At 47.6% G+C, this 25,080-nt stretch overlaps 1 protein-coding gene across 1 annotated transcript in view; it reads left to right on the top strand.

Annotated features, from left to right (window-relative positions):
• LOC138514393 (sodium-coupled monocarboxylate transporter 1-like) overlaps positions 1-25,080 on the top strand; it is an 892,200-nt gene that overhangs the window by 457,629 nt on the left and 409,491 nt on the right. Inside the window, exon 7 of the mRNA XM_069629875.1 lies at positions 22,087-22,216. Coding sequence (XP_069485976.1) covers positions 22,087-22,216 — 130 coding nt within the window. The remainder of the gene's footprint in view (positions 1-22,086; positions 22,217-25,080) is intronic.

The following is a 25,080-nucleotide window of genomic DNA, read 5'->3' as shown; positions in this document are numbered from 1 at the left end:
TGCAGCCGGTCGCTACGTTTGAAGGTTTTTTGATGAGGGGCACAGGGGTGGTACACCAGTCAGAGGAGGGGGGGCAAACGCCGGTCAAAGAGGAGGAGTTTGGGTTGAGGACCCTGAACCATGATAGTGCCATTGCGATAAACATTAATGATACACCTGGATGACGATAAGCCACCAAGAGTACTTCCCATCTAGTGCCACCATTTATTGGTGAGGATGTGTGAGGAGAGAGAGTAGAGATAAGATAAGGAGTCCAAAGATCTGGAAAGGGGACAGAAAAGAGGATATCAGTGACAAGTGACCAGTTCACCAAGGACAATGACTAGAGACCAGATGTCGGTACTCTTGCAAACCCAAAACCTGCAAGGCCGGATCTCCTCATTGAGGGTGACCTTTCTCTTAATACACCCCTCTGTTTGTTCAAGTAAATACAAACAAAGGTGTAATTCAAACAAAAGCGCAAAGAATAAATACCACCAGGTATGCGCTGGGCTGTGAAAAAAAGGACAGGTCTTACTGTCGGTACGGTATTGTTGGTTTGAAATGCAAGGAATAAAGTCCACACTAACCTCATAGCGTGGGGTTCAATCGATTATTCAATGGGTCATCTGGTGGCAAAAAAAGGCTCTGTTCTCACTATAGACAGAAGAGAGTAACAAACTGGCTGGATAAATTAATGGAGGTGTAGTCCCTTGGTAGTGGAGGCCTTACCTACATAGATACAGAGAGTAGCTCCTCTGCAACTGTTGAGTGGACAAGGCAGCAATTCCAAAGCAATCCAAAGAGAAGACGAGCATAGAATTAGAGATGAGGGAAAGGGGTTTGAAGGGTTAGTAGGGACCTAATCCCGGGCGGCACAAGGATGCACTAACACTGGTGTGGTGCACAGATTTCAAAATCAGCGGAGCTTCCTCAGTCCAGTGTACTACACAACCTTCCAGGGTACAGCAGGCAAGTATCCAAGGCTCAAAGAACCAGAAGTCCTGATACACACAGGGCAATCCAAAGGCAATCCAATAAACATCAATAGGAAGGAGACGCCGTAATATGGTATCTACGGAGTGGGTGCATGTCATGGGACATATTCAACACAGTATCCTCCCCCAGGACCCAGGCACCCCTCTGGAAGCATGGAACTGAGCCAATAACAAGGAGGCATGAATATTCCCAACCAGTTCCCATGTTCTATCCTCAGGGCCATGGCCTTTCCAGTCCACAAGGTAGTAGCGAAAGCCACCACAAATTTTCATGTCCAATATACGTTACCTTCATATTCGTTGCCCCCTTGCACCACAATAGGAGACGGATGAGGCTGCAAGCTAGTAGTAGGGGAGAAATACTTCAAAAGGGAGTCATGAAAAACTGCATGTATATGCCAATGCGAAGGAAGATCCAGAAGCACCGTGACCGGATTCAGGACACAAGCAATAATGTAAGGACAGGTATAGCGAGGCAGGAACTTCTTCTTGCTGGCTATCTTAAAATTTTTGGTCGATAACCACACTCTCATTCCCACCTGGTACACTGGAGCAGGGGTACGATGAGCATCCACAAATCGTTTAGTCCGACTCCGTGCCTGATCAAGTTGGTCTCTGACTTCGCCGTGCAACAATGTTAGATCACGTACACAAGTACGAGCTGCCGGATTATCAGCGGGCAGAGATGGGTCGAACAGAATGGATCTGGGATGTTCGCCATAGAGAACGTAAAAAGGAGAAGAACAGGTTGAAGAGTGAACAGAATTGTTATAGGCAAATTCGGCAGTGAATAGGACAGACAACCAATTGTCCTGGTATTGAAGACAAAGGCAGCTAAGATACTGCTCCAAAGTGGCATTCAACCTCTCCGTCTGTCTGTCGGTTTGGGGATGATAGGCACTAGACTATCGGTCTTTAATATGGAAAGATGAAGTCAATGCCTTCCAGAAATGGGAGGTGAATGGATTCACCCTATTGGAGACAATAATCAAAGGCAATCCAAAGAAACGGAAAAAGATCAGCCAATGCGGGGGCAGGAGGAACATCGTGAGATGGGACAAAGATAGCCATTTTGGGAAAATAGTCAATAACCACCAATATGGTGTCAAGGTTCTGTATCCGGGGTAGCTCCACTATGAAGTCTATGGATATCATGTGCCAAGGCCTATGAGGAACTGGAAGGTGATGCAACAAGCTTACAGGGTTGCAGTTGCTAAATTTACAATAGTGCACAGATCACGCATGAGGAAATATATTCCACCACATCACGTGACGTAGAGGCCCACCAGCACCATATACGTAAGGGTTCCACTGTTTTCTTCCTCCCAGGATGAATACCAATGAGGGAGTTGTGACACCATTGTAAGGCACTCCGACGTGTTTCTTCCCTGGGTATGTAGATTCTTTCCTGGATGTAGGGTAAACCATTCATCATGTTGGCGTTTAAACCGGCAGTTCAGTCGGATTTTTAGTATCGACTCCCTGAGTGTTGCTTGTGGAGTACAACCAAAGGCTATTTAATGGGGTAGTAGAAGTGACTGTTCCACCTTTCCAGAAGCTGACGGTTTTCCTAATCATGAAAGGGCATCTGCCTTGGAATGTAGCAGAGCAGGCCGAAATATGATAGTGAAATCAAATAAGGAAAAGAAAGAGTGCCAACAAGGTTGCCTGGCTCTCACGCACTTGACGGTCTTGAGAGCCAAAAGATTGCGATGGACGGTGTACACAGTGACTGAATGACGGGCACCCAAAGGTGATGCCTCCATTCAGTGAATGCATCCTTAATAGCCAGGAGCTCACTTTCAGTGACAGTATAATTCTGCTAGGAAGGAGTGAGTTTTTGCAGGAATAGAATGCAACTGGGTGTGTTTCGCTGGTTCCAGGGCAGATTTGAGACAAGATTGCCCCAATTGCCACACTCAAGGCATCTGCTTCGACCAGAAATGGATGTTGCAGGGTCTGGATGCTGCAGCACTGGTGCAGATGGAAAGCTGACCCAAGTGTATCGAATGCTTCCTGAGCGGCGGTGTTCCATATGAATGCCACTTTGGTACTGCTAAGTGCAGTCAAAGGTGCAGTGATAGAAGAAAATGAACACACAATCCTTCTATAGATATTGGCGAAACTAAGGAAACACTGCAGGGATTTAACTGAATCCGGGACTGGCCAGTTCAGTATGGCCTTAACCTTGGACCAATTCATTTGACTCCCTTGTTTGTCAGATCATATCCCAAGAACTTACCCACAGTTGTGTTGAAAACACACTTTTCAGCTTTGGCGAATAGGTGATGTGCCCTCAACTGCTGTTAAACAGAACAAACATGTACTACATGTTGGTCATAGGAAGGTGAGTAGATCAAAATGTCATTTAGATAGACAAGGACATAGTGATCCTGCATGTCTTGGAAGACATAATTCATGAAATATTGAAATGTCGCTGGGGCGTTACATAGTCCAAAGGGCATTATGAGATATTCAAACAGGACGTAACCTGTTTTGAATTCCGTTTTCCACTCGTCTCCATCTCGTATGCTAATCAGATTGTACGCCCCTCGCAGATCCAGTTTCATGAATATCACAGAAGAACCTAATAGGTCTAGCAGAATGGAGATGAGTGGTAACACATACTGTTTTTTATGATGATGGTGTTGAGAGCCCTCTAGTCTATACATGCGCTTATGTCACCCTCCTCTTTGGGTACAAAGATTAAAGGAGAGGCAGGTGGTGATTTGGAAGGGCGAATTAGTCCAATTGCTAACGCCTTCTCTATGTATTCTTTTAACACCTCATAATCCTTGATGGTAAGCGAATACACCCGACCACTGGAAACTTTGGACCCGGGAACTAGGTCTATGGGACAATCATAAAGCCGATGAGGAGGTAGTTGTTCCGCCTTCCCCTTATTAAAGACATCTGAAAATGATTGATAGACACTGGGGATACTGTCATCCGGTTTTGAGGAAATAGCTCCAATTAAAGGCACTGTCTCAAGATTGGGTTTACAAGGGGTGTGCCTCATTATGGTATCAGGATTTGTAAAATGTGCATCGCATGGTTCTGATGAAAACAGAACATCATGTTTTTCCCAATACATCTGGGGATTGTGCGTCTGTAGCCAAGGTAAGCCAAGAATTACTCAGTATTGAGGTGATGCGATGAGATCAAAGGAAATGTGTTCATGATGCCCTGTAGTAGTGGAGATTCGTATAAGGTCAGTTTGTTCAGTTACCAGTCCTGAAACAAGAGCTGTGCCGTCTACGGCGTTGAAAATGTCAGGGTTTTGTTTCGTAATGAAAGGCATTCCTGAGTCTGGGCATAGTGAATATCCATGTAATTACCCGTAGCAACCAAGTCTATCACGGCACAGGCTTGCAAAGATTTGTCATTAGGCAATAGGGACAGGACAGGTAAATATTCTGGAGAGAAAGCTGGTATGAATCAGGAGTCCAAATGATCACCACTCGGCAGAGGGAATATGTCTACGGCTGAGTTTTGGCGTTTCTGTGTTTTCAGACAGGTCTTTTTGAGCAATTGCGCAAATAATGATCTGCGGAACCACAATACATGGAAAGGTTGGCCTTACGCCAGTGTTCTCTTTCAGCAGTGTATAGGGGACCAACGACAGCCTCTATCTGCATGGGCTCAGTATCTTTGGTGTTCAGAGATGAATTAGGTTTTGGGGCTGAAGGGAGTAGTGGCATCCTTTCGCCTTTTCTCTCTGCTTTCCAAGCATCGATTTGCAGGACTAGATCTAAGAGTTCAGGTGCCACAAGTACCGTAGCCAGGGAATCCTTCATGTCATCTGACAGTCCCTTCTTGTCCTTCGGCCAACCGGTTTCGGCAGCTAATTGTTTGAACCTGGCAAGGTATGAAAGCAATGGTGTATCGCATTGCTTAAGGTTGAGGAATTCTAAATCCATAGCTTGAGTTTTGTAACGAGTATCAAAGACTCGATTCATTGCCGTGATCAAGTTGTCACATACATAAAGAACATAGCTATATGAATAACATAGCTATATGTTTCTAGTAGTGGATTAGCCCAGGCGGCGGCAATGCCTCCAAGGTACGAAAGAACGAGGTACCGAGGTAACAAGACCAGTCCCTATGTGACCCTTTCTGTGGCTTCTCCCAACACCCCTGAAGACTCTCGCCTTATGGTGGTTGCCATATAGCTCAGAATACAGGATCAAACGATAGATTCCCTAGCGCTCCTCGACTGTGGAACAGCCGGGAACTTTGTGGACACCATTTGGGCCAAGAAGGTCAGTCTACATTGCATAGAGAGGAAGGCAAACCAGAAGGTTGAAGGGGTGGGTGGTGAACACCTTAGCTCTGGTCTGATCACACACACCACCAAAGCCCTCCAAGTTACAGTCCTACAGCACTCGGAAATGATCAGGTTCAATATTATTCGCTCAGCCCACTTCCCAGTTATACTTGGGATATCGTGGCTCCGCAAGCATAACCTGACTATCGACTGGACCCAGAACCAACTTAGCTTCAATTCCGCCTTCTATCAAAAGAACTGCCTCCGAAGAGCTGGGTACAAACCAGTGAAGGCGATCACCGTCACAGATCCTGTAGGGGTACACTGTCTGCCGGTGGAACTCTTGGACTTTAAGGAAGTCTTCGTGGACAGGATTCCATTTGACCTGCCTCCACACTGACCCGAAGACTGCACCATCGACCTAGTCCCTGGAGCTCTGGTGCCCTTCGGACGGATGTACTCTCTCTCATAAAGGGAAAAAGAAGGCTCTCCCAGAGTATTTGGATGCTAACCTCACCAACAAACTGATTCAACCGTTTCGTTCTCCGGCCGGTGCCTCGCTTTTTTATACCCAAGAGAGATTCTCTTGTGATGAGACAATGCATAGACTTTCAAGGACTAAATAAAGTAACCATCTGGGATCGCTATCCGATGCCTTTCATATCTGACATCCTCGAAGCCGTCCAGGGGGTGACTGTTTTTTCCAAACTCGATCTCAGGACTGCTTATCATCTTCTCCACGTCCGCGCAGGAGATGAATGGAAAACAGCTTTCCGGACTCTGTACAGCCACTATGAATATAAGGTTATGCCGTTTGGACTAGTCAAGTCCCCGGTGATTTCTCAAAGATTCATGGATCGGCTATTCTCAGACTTGTTCCACTCTACGATCATATATTTGGACAATATACTTGTCTTTTCTACCACTCTGCAGCCCCACCAAACCCACTTGCGGGAAGTCCTCCACAGACTACAGACCCACCATCTCCTGGTCAAACCTGAAAAATAATGCGTGTTTGGGGCATCTTCAATTGCTTACTTAGGGTTTATCCTCTCTGGCCAGGTGATAATGATGGATCCTAAAAAAGTCTCTGCATTCTCGAGTGGCCTACCCCCAATTCAGTAAAGGAAGTCCAGAGATTCTTAAGCCTGGCAAACTTCTATCGTGAGTTTATCCCAGAGTTTTCCAGTATTGTGTTGCCGATTACGAGTCTACTTAAGAAGACAGCTACACCATTTCAATGGACTGACGCAGCTGGGGTAGGCTTAGCGCAGCTCAAGATTTGCTTTTGTTCTGCTCCCATACTCCGCCAACCCGATCAAACTCTGCCATTCATTGTGGAAGCAGATGCTTCCTCTGCCACTGTGGGGGCCGCTCTATTACAGGAACACGATGGAGTCCAGCACCTTGGTGCATACCTCTCGGAAACCCTCACTACAAGTCAGGCAAATTATTCGGTTATTGAAAAGGAACTGCTGGCCATGAAACTGGCAAGTGAGGAGTGGCGGCATCTGCTCCAAAGAGGGGCTCATCCTTTTCTCATACGCACTGATCACAAAAACCTGAAGGTACTCCAACAGATGGAGTGTGCTATTTCCCGTCAGTCTAGGAGGGCACATTTTTTTATCCCAATATGACTTCTCCATCACCTACCTGCCAGGTAGTCTCAATACGCTGGCCGATGCCCTCTTGCGCCGCAATTCTCACAAGAGATGCCCCGACTCCTCACCTGAATGTCTGTTCCCCAGCAACAGGATTGTGTCATTGGTCTCCTTGTTTCTTCAGGACGTCAAGGAAGTGACTCTCCGGGGTCCCGCGATCAGACATAACATCCTCTGGGACGAAGTCAAAGAGGACGGCCTGCTCTTTGTTAACCAGTGGTTGTACGTTCCCAGCAAAGGTTTGCAGCTATCTGTTATGTCATGGTGTCATGACAACCACACCGCTGGTCATAGTTGTAAGAGGTGTACTTTGGATCTGCTGAGGCGTTCTTTCTATTAGCTGGGTATGTCTACCGACATCGAGGCTTGTCCCATTTGCGCACGGAGCAAACATCACACCTAAAAGCCCATCAGACTAATAGAACATGGTCCACTGCCATCCTGGCCTTGGAGCAACATATCTACGGATTTGATTGTGGAACTCCCTCACTCACAAGGCTGTTTTTGTATTATGGTTACTGTGGACTCCTTTTCCAAACTAGTGCAATTCTCTCCTCTATCTGGGATTCCTTCGGCCTCCAAGATGGCCGAGATCTGCATTCGGGATGTATTCCATCTTCATGGAATGCCAGAGAAAATAGTGTTGGACAGAGGAAGCCAGTAAACTTCCAAGTTTTGGAAAGCCCCCTGTGAGAGACAATGGATGGTCCGGGCTCTCTCTTCCGGGTTCCACCCACAGACCAACGGCCAGACTGAGCGCCTCAACTGTACTCTTGAACAGTATTTACGTTGTTTTACCAATCAGCAACAGGATAACTGAGTGTCTCTTTTACCCACTGCAGAATTTGCATACAACAACTCCCTGCACTCTGCATTAGGCATGAGCCCCTTCTTCTGCACGTATGGACTCCATCCCTGTAGTATCCTGATACCATCTATTGAGGACACTCTAGCTCAGATCATGGAAGCCCACAAGACCGCGGGACTAAGTCTGCGAAACAGCAGAAAAACTACACAAGCCGATCGGCACCGTGTGGACGGTCCTGCTTGGGAGGTCAGTTCTAAGGTCTGGCTGTCCACAAAATACCTACCCTGTTGGGTTTGCCCCTCCAAGTTGTCTCCCCGTTTTCTGGGACCTTACGATATCCTGTCAAGATAAACCCTGTGGCCTTTCAACTCAGACTTCCCAGGAGCTTGAGAAGCATCCACCCTGTGTTCCATTCTTCCCTTTTGCGCCCAGTTGAGCCTGACGCTGCAGGTCGCCCAGTTCTGCGCAATCGCACCAAGCTCGTACAGGAACCCAAGGAGTTTGAGGTGGCCCAGATTTGTGACTCCCGGTTTCGCAGAGGGCTAGAGGAATACTTGGTGCGTTGGAAGGGCTATCCCTCATCAGAGAATTCCTGGGAGCCTGAATCGTTTGCGCATGCCCTGTTCTTACTCCACACATTTCACAGAGCACACCGGGGAAACCGGGAAGACTCCGGCAGAAGAGGGGGCATACTGTCACATGTCCTGGTGGTTGGCGCTTCTGGAGTCAATAGTCAATGGAGGACTTGCCTCCATTGATCCACGCCGTCACGTCTTTTGCTCCGCATCTAGCGCAGTCTAGTTGTTTCCAACATGGTCGACCGCCGGTAAGTTCTTACTCTACCCCCTCCCAGCGGCCGGCGCGTTGCATCCCAATTTGCTTTCTCCTTTGGGTCCCAACGCTTGTTTTCCGCATTCGGCTTGTTGCCAGCTATCCTTTCTTCTGGTCTCTACCAGCTTCCTCCTTACCAGCCTCCTCCCCGCTTGTGGCAGGCTCTCTCCCCTGCTTGCGGCTTTGGGTTCTGCTTGGGCCTCCTCTCTGCTCTCTCTCTCTCTCCCTCCCCCTGCTCTGCTTTCTCTCAGCTCTCATCTCTCTTGGCTCGCTCCGTTCCTTTTCCGGTTTTCCACCTGGGCTCCCTCTAGTTTCCCAGCTCTGCCATTGGGACTGCTCCGGTATGCGTATCTCTCTCTCCGCTGTCCTAGCCTTCCGGAGCGGTACTGCCTGTTACCTGGGGAACTCAACTGTTGATTCATGCTCTGTTGATCTCCCCGGTTCCTCCTTCCAGAAGCCAGACCAGGATCCGTACCTTTCTCCAGTGCCATTCATTGCACGAACGTCGCTTCCGGACACCTGGATTTACTCCGCTGCTTCTCCTCGCCATCACCAGTCAGGGTTTTTTTGTGCCTAGGAGGCTTTTTCTCCTTATTACTTGGTTATCCCGGAAGCAAGGTTACTGGCCTGTCTATACCTCACGGCCATAGTGGCTTCCTTTCGTGGCAGACCGTACCTGCATTAAAAAAAAGGATTGCCGAGCGCAAGGAAGGAAGAAAGCGCCGTCTCCAAGCTCCAGCTCTCCAGGTGAGGAGGAGGGGGTGTTAGGCAGAAACCTGTGCAGTTCCCTTAGGGACCACTGCAAAAAGTTTAGGACTACAGGAGTAAGCAGAAGACCCAATTGGTAGCAGTCTGCACCACCCAGATTTACCTGGTAGCTGTGGCTGAGCAGTCAGACTTCTCTCAAGAAGAGTTAGGCAGTATATAGAGTATACACAATAGTACTAAAAATACAGTACTAAAAGTACAGTAGAACAAGCAAACACTGACCAGAGCTTTGGTATAAAAGTATATAATTATTTATTTAAAAACACACTTATGAAAATACACTGGCACTAATTTATCAAGCAAGTTCAAACACAGTCACTATAAGTATATACACCTCTCTACTTAATTATTCGACAAGTCTAGGTTAAGACACCACTTATTTAGCAAAACAGATGTGAGCGCGTAACCGTAGATGGCACTCCAATAATTTGTTTAAAAAGGGAGAGAAAAGGCAGAGTAGGAAAATAACACATTACCAACACTTTTAAGAAACCACAGCAAGTCAAGAAAGGCAGGGTCTACTGTAGAACAAAAGGTTCATAGGCCAGGCCCACTCTTGGAGAGAGCAAGTTGGAATGTGCCCAAGATCACACAGTGGAAATGCACTCAAAGTCTTTGCAGAAAAGTCAAAAGAGGTTGGATCAGTTCAGAAAGGCAAAGTTATCAGGTCTGAGATCAACCCAGTTAGAAAGTCAAGGATTTACGGGACACCTTGGACAATCTGTTGCAAGGGAGACCAGGCGGGACACAGTACCTGAAATGGCGAGAAAGCTCCAGCGGTGGCAGTTGTTCCTGGCAGCGGGTGGAAGTCGTGGCTTCGACCAGGGGAAGAGATGATCTCAACGAGGACGAAAGCTGGAGGTCGTTGCACTGCCAGGGAAGAAACCACCCGCGGAGTTCCCGATTAAAAGGTACAACCCTTTTATTCACGGTAGTGGTGAAGCGTGGCTATCTGGCCGCCGGGGTGCTTGGCACGGGTGATTCGACCACGAGACGTCCAGGAAGGCGAAAAAGGCGAACTGGTTGGTCCCACCAGCTCAAAGGGAAGAAGACTCTCCTGGAAGAAGATCTCCTCTGTCGTCAGGGAAGTGGTGAGTTCGTACAGCAGGGCTCCACCGGTGGTGTCGTCGTTGTAGATGGCTCAGCTTCTCCCCTCTTCGGATTCTTTAGGTCCTGTGGCGACTCCTGAAGTTCAAGTCCCCAAAGCCCTGCTTTTATGCAGAAAAACCCCATTCAACAGCCTAGCTGTCGCTCAAACATGCTAAGTGGTGAGCCAGGCGGCTCACCACTGGGCCAATCACACAAGAGTGCGACTTGAGTTGTCAAGGCAACTCAGTCCAGGGTGCCTACTCCCCCTCCCACACATCCTGTAGACCCCAGACAGAGTGGCACCATTTGGAGGGCTTCTATCGAGAAGCCCGCCAAAAAGTGGAACAAAGGGCTCGACTTGGGTTAGAGTTTCAAAGGCGAACACAAACGCCATTTTAAAACCGAGTCCTGGCAAAAAGACCCAACCGGGGAATAAATATTAAAAATAACCCGGCGGTATCTTTAACATTGCACCAAAAAGTGGTGCGTTTAAAATGAATGGGAAAATCCCATAGGAAATATTCGGGGGGAATATTTTGTGTGGTATCCACTGCCACCAGCCAGAAACTCGACAAGGGGGGACTGGACAGTACCCCCTTGGAAAACAGACCCAGGGGCAATCGAATTACCCCTACCAGTACTTCCACAATATGATGGTTTGTACTGGTTCTGTTCACAATTTGAGACTAGTAAAGCCAATGGTGACTTTACATGCCCTGGGAGACAGTAGTTAGTCCCAGGGTATGGAGTCTATGTTTGGGGGTCACTATGACACCCCTGTGTTACTGCACTGAGGGTGCTGTGTAACACACATATCAAAAACACATGAAGCCCTATGGAGTAAAAGACCCCATAGCCCATAAAACACATTCACAGTCAAAGGACATTCTCAAATCATGCCTAAGAGTGGGAGAAAAAGAGTCTCACACTTAGCAGGTGAAAAAAATAAACCCCAAAAATCCAGCAAAGCTGCTGGGGGACTCACTAGGTTTGGGAAATTAGCCTTACCAGAGAATTCTCCCTAACAGGAGAACTCCTTTGACACAGACACAGAGCCTACCGGAGTTGACATTGACAGTCTGGTGAAAAAAAAGGCTCTGTTTTCACTATAGACAGAAGAGATAAACATAAACTGGCTGGATAAATTAATGGAGGTGTAGTTCCTAGGTAGTGGAGACCTTACTATATAGATAGAGTAGCTCTGTAACTGTTTAGCGGACAAAGTAGCGATTCCTAAGCAATCCACAGAGAAGACGAGCATGGAATTCGAGGAAAAGGAAAAGGAAAAGGAAAAGTGGTTAGAAGGGTTAGTAGGGACCTATCCCTGGGCGGCACAAGGACACACTAACGACAGCGTGGTGCACAGATTTAGAAATCAGCACAGCATCCTCAGTACAGTGCACTACACAGCCTTCCAGGGTACAGCAGGCAAGTATCAAAGTCACAAAGAACCAGAAGTCACGATACACACAGGACAATCCAAAGGCAATCCAATAAACATCAACAGTTTGTTACCGGGTAATCAGAAGAGATAGAATAAGCAGAATCGAAATCCAGAGGCAGTCCGTAACGTAGAAAAAGGGTCAAAACAGATTAAAAAACTAGAGACACCGAAAACAGGAAACACAGGTACTCACTTCAATCAGAAGTACCAGCGCCATTGTCAGGCAGTTCTTTATGGAGTCAGGGAAAAGGATGCTGCGTGTTGACTTTGCGTCCCAATGTCGGGTAACCATAGTGATTTTCTTGTCCGTCATAGGAACGCGGCCGCTACAGCGCAATGCCTATGTGTGTAGCATCTGCTAAGGTGCCATGACAACTGCCAACGCCGCAGGAAAGTAGATGCCATGATATGGTGTCTACGGAGTGGGCGCTTGTCATGGGCCATATTCATGACAGTCTGGAAGTTGCACTGATGTAGGTGTCTGCAATGGGTAGACCAGGGTTGGTGGTCAATAAGTCTTTTTTGAACTTTTTTCTTCCAGACTTCATGAGAGAGGAAAGATAGATGATAGAATAGCAGTTAAAGTAGATAGGGGAGATGGTGAGTGCCATAGGGGTGGTGGAGAGATAAGGATAGTAGCTAGATGACTGCACAGCAGCAATAAACTCACCAGGCGGCCCAGTAGTCAAAAGTGAGTAAATGGATGCAATAGAAACACCTGAACCCCAAGAATGAGGGGGTCAGGTTTTTTTAAAACTTTTATTTATTGAGCTTGGCAGCACAGGAACAGGCAACAGGTGAGCACCATACAAGGCAGATACAGTACAGAAGCAGTGTGAGTAATACAGATACACAGAGTCAGTTTACAACTTGATTATTCACATAGGGGGCATATACAGAGTGGGTGCGGGACTGGAGAACAGCAGTTCAGGAGGGGGAACGGGGAGGATGAGGGGAGGGGGCTGGAGATGTGGTGTCTGACGCAGAGTCCATAGAAGACATATAGGATCGAAACATGAGCCAAATATCTCTGGGTCTTGAGTGAGTTGGTTGTAGCAGAGCCCAGGATCCTTCAGTGTCTGAGGCCCATGTGACCGCCCTGAGCCACTGCGCATGAGTAGGTGGTATAGGCCGAAGCCAGCAGAGCAGAACGGACCGTACTGCGAGTAGCATGCAGAGGCCAGCCAGTTTTTTGGAGTCTCTGCGAAGTTCGGGGAAGTCATGGAAAAGACATCTCATTGGGGATGGAGTGATAGGATGCCCAAGGATAGTTGACATGGTAGAGCATAACAAATTCCAGAACTGGGCGAGGCGGGGCAAGACCAGATCATGTGAACATAGTCAGCATTATCATAGCCACACCTGGGACATCTGGGGGAGTGGTCATTAAACATGTGGTGAAGTCTGTTCGGGGTATAGTGATATCTATGGAGTACCTTAAACTGAATTAGTTTGAATCGGGAGTTGAAGGATACCCCGTGTATGCGTGCACACATACAGACCCAACGTTCGTCGGTCATCTCCATCCCCAGATCGTCTTCCCACATGTGTTTCAGTTTGGTGAATAGGGCGGTCGTTCTGGATTGAACAATGGTATACAGTCTAGACACTTTACCCCTCGTGGGCGTGGGGGAGGTTGGCTACGCAATTGCAGGGTCGTCTGGTGGTATCGCTGGAAAAGTGGGGTATTTACGTTTAAGGGTTTTTCGGAGGGATGAGTACTGGAGCCATATAGACGGTTTCTGTCTCAGGGACAATGGGAGGTCTGGCCATTCAATGAAGTTACCCTGTTCAAAGATGTCTCGGATCAGCTCATATCCAGCCTCGGCCCATCGGCGCACTATGAGCGGTGGTACATGTGGGACCCCCGGAAGGAAGTTCCAAAGTGGGAGGTTACCATTGAAGGGGTGGGCGGTGCCTAGTAATTTCCATGTCTTAGTTAGGGACAGGGACGTGCAAGCCACCGGGTCAAGTGAATCCAGGATTTTCGGCATGGGTTTAATAACTAGGGAGCGAATGTTCCGGTCGATAACCCTCAATTTTTCGAGCCTGACATGTGGTGGAGGGTCCACCGTGTTGAACCAATGTGAAGTGAATTGGACTTTTGCTACCAGCCAGTATCTGACGGAATCAGGAGCACCGAAGCCACCGCCCCCCATTGGGGTGGTCAAGGTCCTACGTTTAAGCCATACCGCACCTGAGTGCCACAAAAAAGCGTTAATCGTGTGAGTTAATGTACAGAAGAACCCTTCACCTGGCCACTGGGGGATGTTGGTGAATCTGTACAGAAGTTGGGGCAGCACTATCATCTTTAGTATCCCTATTCTGCCTGCGAGAGAAATCGGTAGTCTACTCCAGCCTAGTGCCTTTGCAAGGCTCGTAAGGTATTTTTGATAGTTCTCTTCAAATACCAATTCAAAGTGGCAAGCTACTTCTGACTGGGCCCATGCAAACCCAAGGGTGTCGGGGGCGGGGGGTTGGGGTGTGCAGTCTGTGAGCGGGAAAAGGGTGGATTTAGAGCAATTCAGTTTGAGACCGGAGATGTTTCCAAAGTGGATAACGTCTTCCATTATCGGAGCTAAATTGGTGGAAGGAGAGCGAATGAAGAGAAGTGCATCATCGGCATACAGGGACACTATATCGGACTGGCCTGCAGTTCGCAAGCCTTTGTGTGTATGGGATTGGCGTAATATGTCTGCGAATGGTTCAATCGCTATGGCAAAGATCAGGGGAGAGAATGGGCAGCCCTGCCTCGTCCCTCTAGCAATCTGGAAAAGGGGAGAGCATCGGTCCTCAGTGCGGACCCTGGCAACTGGGTCGGAGTATAGCAGTCTAACCCAGGAGTAAAAACAGGGGCCGAATTTGCACTTTTTTCGAGAACCCGCCAGAGGTACCTCCAAGACAGAGTTGAATGCTTTTTGCATATCGAGTGTGGCGGCTACTGCATGAACATTTGTGTTTATCCTACTCATTATGTTGGAAGAGGCTCCTCCGGTTCAAGGAGGTGGAGCGTCCTGGAATAAAGCCAGCTTGGTCAGGATGAGTAATGTGCGGCATGTAGGGGGCCAGGCGTAGAGCTAATAGTTTGGTGTAGATTTTAGCATCACAATTGATGAGTGAAAGTGGACGGTATGAGCCGCATTGTGTGGGGGGTTTGCCAGGTTTAAGTAAGACGGTTATTGTGGCTTCACAGAGAGAAGGGGGGAATTTGCCCGTCTCAACTGATTCCTCCCAGAGGGCTATTAGGTGGGGAAGTAGGAGCAGTTTGTATCGTTTGTAAAATTCTATCGGGATGCCATCCGAGCCTGGGGATTTCCCTGAAGAGAGTGAGTCTATAGCGTCTGAGAATTCCTCGGGAGTAAATGGGGTCTCGAGCGAGCCAATGATTTCGCGGGAGAGAATCGAGAGGGGGAGGCTATCTAGGTAGGAGTCAATCTCCAATGTCGGGGCATTGTCTGCGTTGGTATACAGGGATTCGTAGAAGTAAAGGAATTCAGAGTTAATATCTTGCAGTGAGATGGCTAGGGAGCCATCAGGTCTTTCCACCCCAGGGATATGTGGGGCACCAAGTTCGCGACGGAGAAGCCTAGTCAGGAAGTGGCCTGGATGCTCTCCCTTCCCATATTTCCTAGCAAGGCCAGGGCTGTCCAAGAATTTCAGCTCGCGGTCCACCAGAGAGCGGAACGTGTCGAGTTCCGAGCCTATTGATGGTAGGGCTTCAAGGGTTTGGTGTAGCGAGCATTGGGCCTCCAGGGTCGACAGTGTGGCCTCACTCTCCGCGATATCCCTTCAAATTGTTTTGAGGATGCCATTTTCCTTGGAGAGTGCTATGCCCCTAATGTAGGCTTTAAAAGATTCCCAGAGGGTGGCCTGCGAGGATACCGAGTTGGTGTTTATCTCAAAGAACTCTTCAATGGCCGTCTCTAATTCGGAGCTAAAGACAGGGTCAAGCAGAGATTGAGGTTTCATTCTCCAGTGTTTAGTCCGATCGCGGTCAGGGCCCCAGAAAAGGGTAATAGTCACTGGTGAATAGTCAGAGAGGGTTCTGGGAAGGATCATTAGATGAGTTACGTTCCTTTTCAGTATGTCAGACACTAGCCATCTGTCAATTCGGGAATAGGAATCATGTACCGATGAGTAGGAGTGGGAGTTGGGATAGAGGAGCCTCCATGCATCTACAAGTGCAAGTCGGGGGAGGGATGATAGCATAGTGTAGGCTGCTTTGGCGAGTTGGCAGGGTCTGGAGCCGGATCTATCTAGGTCTACGTCGAATATTGTATTAAAGTCACCCCTCCAGAGGATTAGTATTAAAGGGAAGCTGTCAAGGAGGGACGTGAGATGTAAATAAAATTCTGGATCATCAATGTTGGGCCCGTAGACATTTAGTAGAACCACCTCCTTGTTCTGCAGGGTACCATGGAGAAACACATATCTGCACTGAGGGCCGATATGTGAGGATATGGAATCAAACTTAAGGCTCTTGTGAATTAGGCTCATGACCCCACGGCTTTGGGTAGAGTAATTAGTGAAGTATCTTTGGGGGCCCCACATTTTGGCGAACTTTTCACAGTGTTCAGTGCAAGCATGTGTCTCTTGCAGAAAAAGGATTTTGACCCCGTGACGTTCAGACTGAAGCTTTAGTTGTCTCATTTTCTTGTAGTTACCTAGTCCCCACACATTCCAACTCATAAAAGTCAAGTTATCCTCGGTTGACAGTGAAGAGGTATTTGTTGAGGATCAGTGTTTATCGGAGTGGTGACCCCGGTGGCCGATGGATCGATCAAGCAGCACTGTAATACCATTGGTTCAATACTGCCTCGCACTCAACCTCCCCTGTGAACGCCAAGCCTTTTTTAACATAACCCCCAACATAACCCCACACCCCACCCACGTCCCTCCCCCAAACAGAGGAATGATAACCCGTACCCTTCTAACCAAATCCAAACCAATGGCATCAACGCCGGCGGGCCTGCGAACTGGCCTGGCAGCGATGCTCCGAGCTTGGGGCAATTTGAGGATAGACATGGTGTCTGACAATGAAATCGTGAGTAACTTAGGTAGGATATTATGTAGTTGGGCCCAACGTGACCACATGATAGTTAAACAATTCACTCAGAGTTAGGAGGATCAACCTCCCAGACTACTAGAACATAAGGGTATCTTGAACTGGCAACACCCAGTAAGCAGCGTAACAGAAGTGAATAGGTGCTGCAGGAGGGGGTCAGCCTGGGAAATGTTCGTCGATGATCCTGGAGGCCTCCTCTGGGATCGTGAAAGAATACACCTGGTTGGAGTGTTCAATCCGTAGCTTGGCAGGGTATAGCATGCATGGCGTATTTGATTCCCAGGTCTCTCAGTCTCTTTTTCACCGCCAGAAAGATCTTGCGCCCCCTTTGAACAGCCACTGAAAAGTCGGGATATAGATGAATTCTGGAGTTTCCCGGTAGCAGTTCGCCTTTTGCTCTTACTGAGGAGGGCATCTCGATGGCGGAAATTCAGAACCCTGGCTATAATAGGGCGTGGAGGTGCGCCAGGCTTGGATTTGGCTGTTAGGGCATGGTGGGCTCTCTCTATCGCAAACTGGGGAAACTGGGGAGATAGCTTTGGAGAGTCTAAGAGCGCCAGTAGTATACGTTCAAGATAGTTCTCCATAGGTTCCTTGACACCGTCCTTGGGAACTCTGATAATTCGAAGGTTATTTTGCCTCGAGCGGGATTCAAGGTCCTCATTCTTTTTCTTGACCTCGAGGACCCGGTTGGAGAGCGAGGAGACCTCCGCGCGAAGGGAACCCAAGTCATCCTCGGTGACGCTCACCCTCGTCTCGATCTCCGTCACCCGGCCGTCGGTCTTCTCAATATGGGCTTTAATGGAGGATATAGTGCCATTCATATCATCGAGTTTCGAGTGAAGTGTGGTGAAGCCCTCGCGGATGTATTCCATCATTCTATGGGAATCAGTAGGATCAGAGGATGTTGAGTTGGTCGGCGCCTGTTCCGTAGTCTCCTTGGCTGATCATGACGGTGTTTTCGCAAACATATTGATGGAGCACTGTTTTTTCCCTGCTCCTTTGAACATGGTACCAACAGGTGGTGAGCCCACAGAGCCGGGCCCACAGGAGGGGGATCTAGAAGGGCCGAAAGAATGGCGCAACACTGGTAGGGAGCATAAGGTGTCCCGCAGCACCTGACTGTGTTATAGGAGTTCAGTACGCCGGGGGATGAGGGGGCGAGGGATTTCCAGTGAGAAGTCTCCAACCAGAGCTGGGTAGGTGGACCAATCCGATAGTTAAGTGAATGTGTTAGGTGCTTATTAAGTGAGCGCTCTAGAAGGCGCTGTCTTCAATGTTTCTGCTCAGTGTCTGAGAGAGGCGGGCAATAAATGGTCAGAGGAGCGTGTGATCCGCAATTATATTTGTCCAGGGGCGGTTGAGCGAGACCAGAGGAAGGCTTATGGTGCCCCAGCGGAGAGCGGGAAGTGGTCCGGTGGAATGGAGAGGATACACAGCAGGTGCCCTGCGCAGGGGTGGAGAGGCAATCACCAGGGATGGCGCTGTGCCACGGCAGATGCAGTGATGGGCGATGTTGGTCAACCCCTGCCTCACAAGGACTTGAAGGTAGTGATGAATGATGTGTATCAGACATGTGAGGGTCCAGGAAGTCCAGTCACAGGCGCCAGGCCCCGCGCATCCACCACAGCGCGGGCCCATGGGGCCAGTTATCCTGGGGTAGTCAGCCCAAACGTGAGTAGTAAGCCCACTATGTAGGTGGGGGCAGGCAATCCAGGTCCCCCGTTTCTCCCACCCGGTGCACTCAGAAGACTGCGCCCAAGGGTTAGACTCCCACCGGTCACGGTACCCAGGGGCCCAGGAGGGGGTGGTAGTGGTGGCTGTGTCCCGAGATAGGGGGGGCAGACCAGCCCAAAGGGGGAGAGCCCAGGGACCTACCGCCACCGTCAGAGGAGTTGCGCGGTGCCTGAAGGCGAATGTCACAGCGGGACAGCCGGGGGTCGAAGTGTTGACTACGTCTCCTCACACAGCACGCCTCCCTGGAAGGGCGGCGGAGCAGAAGCTCAACGTCCAGGTTCCGTTTCAGTGGGCAGGAGCGGGGGCCGGCAGAGACGCAGGCACGGTGAGCGGCATCTCTGCCCAGGTCTCGATGGATGCCGGAGTGACGCGGGAGGAGCCCCAGTGGAGCGGGCGCGGCGCCCCTCCCCATGCCAGGCCTTGGATCCCCGGGATCTCCGGACGGCGCTGCCAGAGAGGGGGAGCAGATCGGGGCCATGAGGTGTCTCTGCAGAGCTTCGGAGGGCCATATCTCGGTCCGCGGGTTGATTTGTGTCCCCGCACTCGGCCAGGATCTGGTGTGGTGCCCCACCAGCAGGTACCGTCAAGTGGACCCAGGACAGTCAGCAAACCAGGGCAGGATGCAAGGATGAATGTGCCATCAGCGCGGAGCTCCCAAATAGGTGGCCATTTTCAGCCAGTGCAACAGCGCCCCCCGGGGTCAGGTTTTTAAATACACAAAAGCACAGCCATGCAATGCACAATGGGGCTGAAGAGTTATTACAGACACACCATGATTCAAATTTCCCAAAAAGCACAGAAATGCAATCCACAATGGGGGTGAAGAGTTGTTACAGACACACCAGCATTCGAATTTCACCAAAAGCACAGAAATGCAATGCACAATGGGGGTGAAGAGTTGTTACAAACAAACCAGGATTCGAATTTCACCAAAAACACAGAGATGCAATGCAAAATGGGGCTGAAGAGTTGTTACAAACACCCAGGATTCAATTTTCACCAAAGGCACAGAAATGCAATGCACAATGGGGCTGAAGAGTTGTTACAAGCACACCAGGTTTCAAATTCCACCAGAGCACAGAAATGCATTACAGAGAGCGGAATAGTAAGGCATGGAAAAGACAGAATGGTATAGGCACACCTTGGTTCACCAGTTGCGTGAGTCAGTAAGAAGGCATAACAAAGTCCAAGACATCACTCACATCTACTCTAGGTGGGAGAAAGCCCCAGAGGCACAAGCTATTGGGCTGTTTGGCTGCATGCTGGATAGCTGTTCCATGATGCTGCAGCTGGTAGAGCATGAAGAGCTCTGAGGTAGTGGGTAGGCCTCCAAGCTCTCAGGGCCCGGACAGGCTCAGTCAGAGGCCTTAGGTGTGGGCCTTTGGGGGTGGGCGGGCTTTTTTGACTGCCGGCTTCCGTGATTGGCTCTTAGAGAGTGGCACTGGCCAATCAGAGAAGTAGCTGGGAAGCAAGGCATGCACACATGTGTAGGCAAATATGGCGGCCATAATAGAAGGTGAGCACAAAGGATCAGAGCTCAACCAGCCCAACTGGGCTTCTGCAGAAATGTTGCCCTGATAAATCAAAGCAGGCAAAAAGCACTGAAGATTCTAAAGAAATTAAGCTTTACCATTTAATAAAACACAGCCTGTGCCAAGTCCAAAAGTGAATGAACCTTAAATTGCACGCAATGCTCATATATATTGAATCTACAAATCAATTAAGTTTTAAATCCAAGAAACCAATGCATAATGAACTCTAAAGTGAATAGAACTTTAACAAAACCAGCTAACCCATTGTGTATTATAAGGTATTGTACGAAAAATTACAGACTATAAAAGTACGACCCCACCAAAAGACCTAAAAGACAAACTACCAAAAGTTCGAACTTTTCGTGGTATGTGTATAGGTGTTTATGGTGGGGTCGGACTTGGGGCTGGAGGGGTGTCCCCCGCAACACCCCGCTCACTATGCTATACAGTATAGTGAGCGGAATGTTGCGGGGGACACCCCCGCAGCACACCTGAGAACATTTTTTAAAAAACAGGGGCTGCGGGGGAATCCCCTGCAGCTGCCTGGAAAAAAAAGAACAAAAAAGGACCCTGCAGCGCTGGTTCCTGATCACGGAAGTGAAAGGGAACTGGCGCTGCAGGGACTCAGCACATCTTCAAAGGTAAGTAGGGTGGGGGTATGTTGGGGGTGTGTGTTGGGGTGTGGGTGGGGATGTGTTGTGGGTGTGTTGTGGGTGTTGGTGGGGGGTGAGTTTGTAGGGGTTTTTAATGTATGTTCGCATGGGAAATGTACAAACCTTTTGTGGTTCGTACATGTCTTATGCAAACTTTTCTGTTGCTGACTTTTCCGCGACGGAAAATTCACGCAGATCCATATTATAATCCAAAGTGAAAGGAACTTTGGAAGATGAGCTTTAAAAGGTGAACTTAAAAGAACTTCCATATTCAACCAAAACATTCTTGTTGTGAAAATACTAGCCACGTACAGCGGGTGCAAGTGTGGCGCAGAACATTAAGAACATTGGGAAACACGATCATATCAATACACCTTGGGGAAGGAAAACCTGAGGTTTGAACTGCTTATTGACATGACAACGAAGCCTCAGGATATTTTGTGTTTTGGAACTTGGGGAAGGGAACACCCGAGTACTGGTTAATCCTATATTATTTTGGAACTTAAGGCAATCCTAATATTTTTGGTAGAGCTACTTTATCTTACATTTATTACATTTATAACGCACACCAAAAGACCCAGAGGCATACAGGTGCAAGCACAAAATCAATGAACAAAAACAAACAACCAAAAAACATTAAAACAATCAAACATAAAAGTGGTAGGCTTCTGCAGTGAGGTGCACTGTAGGGTCAGCAATCCCGTTGTAGAGTGGTAAATTAGTATTCAGAGAAGCTTTAAACTGCTGCCCAATCCAGGAAAGGACATTCGCCAAATGTTTAGGATGCCGACGCAAGCAAAGGGATCTTCAGGACCGGTGTTGGGTATAACCAGGATAATTATCTAGCCATATTTCATTATCTTGTATAATTCATTTATGTCCTCCAGTAGAGCTGGTCTTGCATTCACTTAATTATATATGCCTGAATTGACAGAGAACAGTAGCTTTAGGCATTTAAAAGGCACATTTTGATAAGGAAATGTGTTTTTGCTTCATCAATACTGTAGGACATTGTAAGGACCAGCAAAATGTCGGTCTAAAATAGGTACCAAACTCTTAGGAGTGACCCCCTATTGATAAGGGACAACCTATGTGGTTTGGAAACAAGTACAAAAAATCGTGAATAGTCTATGTTGATCTTGTAAAAGGTGAGAGGTGAAAAAAGGTGCGTGCCAGCACGTGCAGCGTGAGTGGCGAGATTGTCACGCCTCTTGATTCCTACATGTCACTGACAGTTTTTTCTTGCACTCTCAGGTCACTGTATTTGAATCTCATTGGACTCTGGGTCATCCTCGCCTGCGCTGTATTTTCAGGGCTTGCCATGTACTCTACCTACCGAGACTGCGACCCGTGGAGGGCAAACCTTGTGTCAGCCCCAGATCAGGTGAGCTGTTAATTGCGACCATTACTTTTGGCTGACACAAATATGAGTCTGTCGTATGGGGGATTTATGCCTTTTACGTGTGCTTTTTAATCTGTTGCTAAACCGCTCCAGATAGTGATCAAACAAATGATAGCCCTCTCCACATTTGTGTACAGTGCAAAATATCTTTTCCTAGCAGTCTTCAATTCCCTCCTCCAAGACCACCTAATTCCCTCTTGGACAACCCCTCAACTGTCTCTTAGGCTCCAATAACTTCACCAATAGCACAGGGGCTCCTCATTTGTTTTGGACTACAACTCCCATGATCCCACACCTTCACCTTGTAGCACAGAGGTCTGCAATGTGCAAATCCCCACTTGCTTTGGGCTACAGCTCCAATGACCTCTCACCTCTGACTATGCTGGCTATGGGTGATAGGAGCAGGTTTAGGCCAAACCATCTGGAGAACCAAAGTTTGTAGATCCCTGCTGTAGCAGAACACTATTGGGTTCGGTTAGCGACAGTGATGACATTAATCAGCACCATGGAGCAATGTCACTTTCAGTGAGGTTAAAAATTAAAAATCAGCAAATGAACTCATTGCATTTGCTTATGAAAAGAACATATTTAGCAACAACCTACCAATTTGTACTGCACCAATCAGTTTTCACTGTTCCTTTACACTTCACTGATCTGAATGTTTTGTAAGCCTGTGAATGATCAGAGGTCGTACTGCCCTTGTCTTTGTTTGGAGGCTCGAAGAAGGGGCTCTGCTTGCGGTTTGCACCTCAAGCCTAATGCATACCTTTGTTATGTTACAGAATTCCATAAAAGTAGGCCAGGGTAAACTTCACCTTCTCTAATTATAGATCAGCTAAGTACGTTACAAAAACTGGAACAAGAGAAAAGGTCCACCCCTAACTCACGTGGACAAACACAGGGCACACTTATGTCTGACAGACGTCAGTGAATGTTGCATCAATTTTAAAGCAAAAATAATATTTTATTTTATTTAATTTTAGTTGCTTTCCTTCAAGACAACTATCTCTACTGAATTTGACATTTGTAACCTAAAATGGTTAACATTTGACATACACTTTGTATGCGTAAATACATTGTGCATAACATAAGCAAAGAAATTCAGCAATGTACAATCATTATGAGCAAACATAAAGATTTATGACATTAACATTATCTCAGTAAAAAATGAGATTCAAATTCTCACAAAACAAATGTACGGCGCGTTTCGGGACTAGCCCTTCTTCAGGTACAATTTTCAAGCTTTACTTTTCCTGTAGTTTAGAATAAAGATAAGAAAATATAGGGCTTGTGTTCAGTTGAAGAGTATATGTTGGATTTCGACAACAACCATTAAAGAATTCAAAAAATACACAACTGACCTGTGTTCATAGGGTGCCAATGATAACTGGACCAAATTAAGCAGGATCTAATGGCTGATAAGGTCTTCTAGAGGTTAGTTTATATATCAGACTGATACCTAGTAGAGAAATACATATTTACAAAAGCTAATCATGAGTCTTATATGTGCATAAACCGCGAGTGGGACCAAGTCGCTCTACAAAAGCTCTGGGTCCCACTCCATGGTTATTTCATCTGATTTTTACAAAAACATAACATTCGGCTCACCGTGTTACTATGTGATAGTTGATTCAGTATGGAGATTTCAGTGCAAAAAGCATAATTTGCAAATTTCGGCTACATCTCAATGATGGTATTGTCCATGTTTGCCTTCCGATATTATCCACAACACCCCTCTGTGAATGGTGACAGTGAATATTGATTACAATATTATCTCAACCGATCCTAGCTTGTATTAAGGCTACTTCGCCGTGCAGTTGTAACCGTTTAATATACGGCAAACTTACTTGTGTTTCTTGATATCCCGCAGACGACTAGGAGTGAAAATCGTCTTCGTGGCGTGTTCACGATGTAACAGTAGATGTACCACTGTCTAATCAAGCCCAGAGGGACCCCGTTTGTTCTTCCTTGTTACCGCACTCTTTCACGTAATTCTTTCGTATCCGGAGAAGACGCCCGAGTGTTTTCGCTGTCCATTTGAGTAACGTTGTTAGCTGGGCAACCGTGAGGGTAGTTGAGTAATTAAAACCTAACTGCAAACCCTGTCAATGCAGGGCGCCATTTTGGAGTGTCATGCCGCATAACGCAACTCAATGTGTTGTAGATGTTCGATTGCATTAATCTTAATAACAAACACACTGAATTCGAGATTGTAAATTGCTGTAACCTAATACTCCAAACTGGTAAGATTATATTCACAATAGTGGTTCTATAGTTTCAAATGTATGCCATTCATTGATTTACAGATGACAGCTCATGTCCCAATCAACGTTCATTCCTTTTGGGTACATTGATTCTGATTTGTCAATCCAGTATAGTTCACGCTGTAACAGAGTTTTTGCCAGATTGCCACCTCTCCTAGGTAGAGTTACCTGCTCCAAAATTATAAATTTAATTTGGGCAATAGTGTACGTTACAAAAACTGGCCTGCAACATTTGGTTCTCCAGACGCTTTGGACTCCTGTTGCCATCAGTCACATCCAGCTTAATCAATGCGGAGGGAACATGGGACCTATACTCCACATCATCAGCAGAGCTGCAGGCCGCAGACCCCTGTGCTGGAGCGTTGAAATGCAAGTGCCACCCCGAGCAAGTCCCAGCGGAAATTGGTATTGCTCTTGCATTGCTGCTCTATACATCAAAATGACCCCCACTTCTCAGTGCTCACTAATTCCTTGATTACAAATTCTCACTTTCAATCATTATATTCAGATGCTTCATTGCTATCTCAGAAATATACAACAGTAACAAACATATATTTGAAAAATGTAAATAAAAACACTATT

This window comes from Ambystoma mexicanum, chromosome 12 (genome assembly GCF_040938575.1).
Source record: "Ambystoma mexicanum isolate Mex_15411 chromosome 12, UKY_AmexF1_1, whole genome shotgun sequence".
Classification (NCBI taxonomy): domain Eukaryota; kingdom Metazoa; phylum Chordata; class Amphibia; order Caudata; family Ambystomatidae; genus Ambystoma; species Ambystoma mexicanum.
This window is presented reverse-complemented; position numbering and strand designations above follow the sequence as displayed.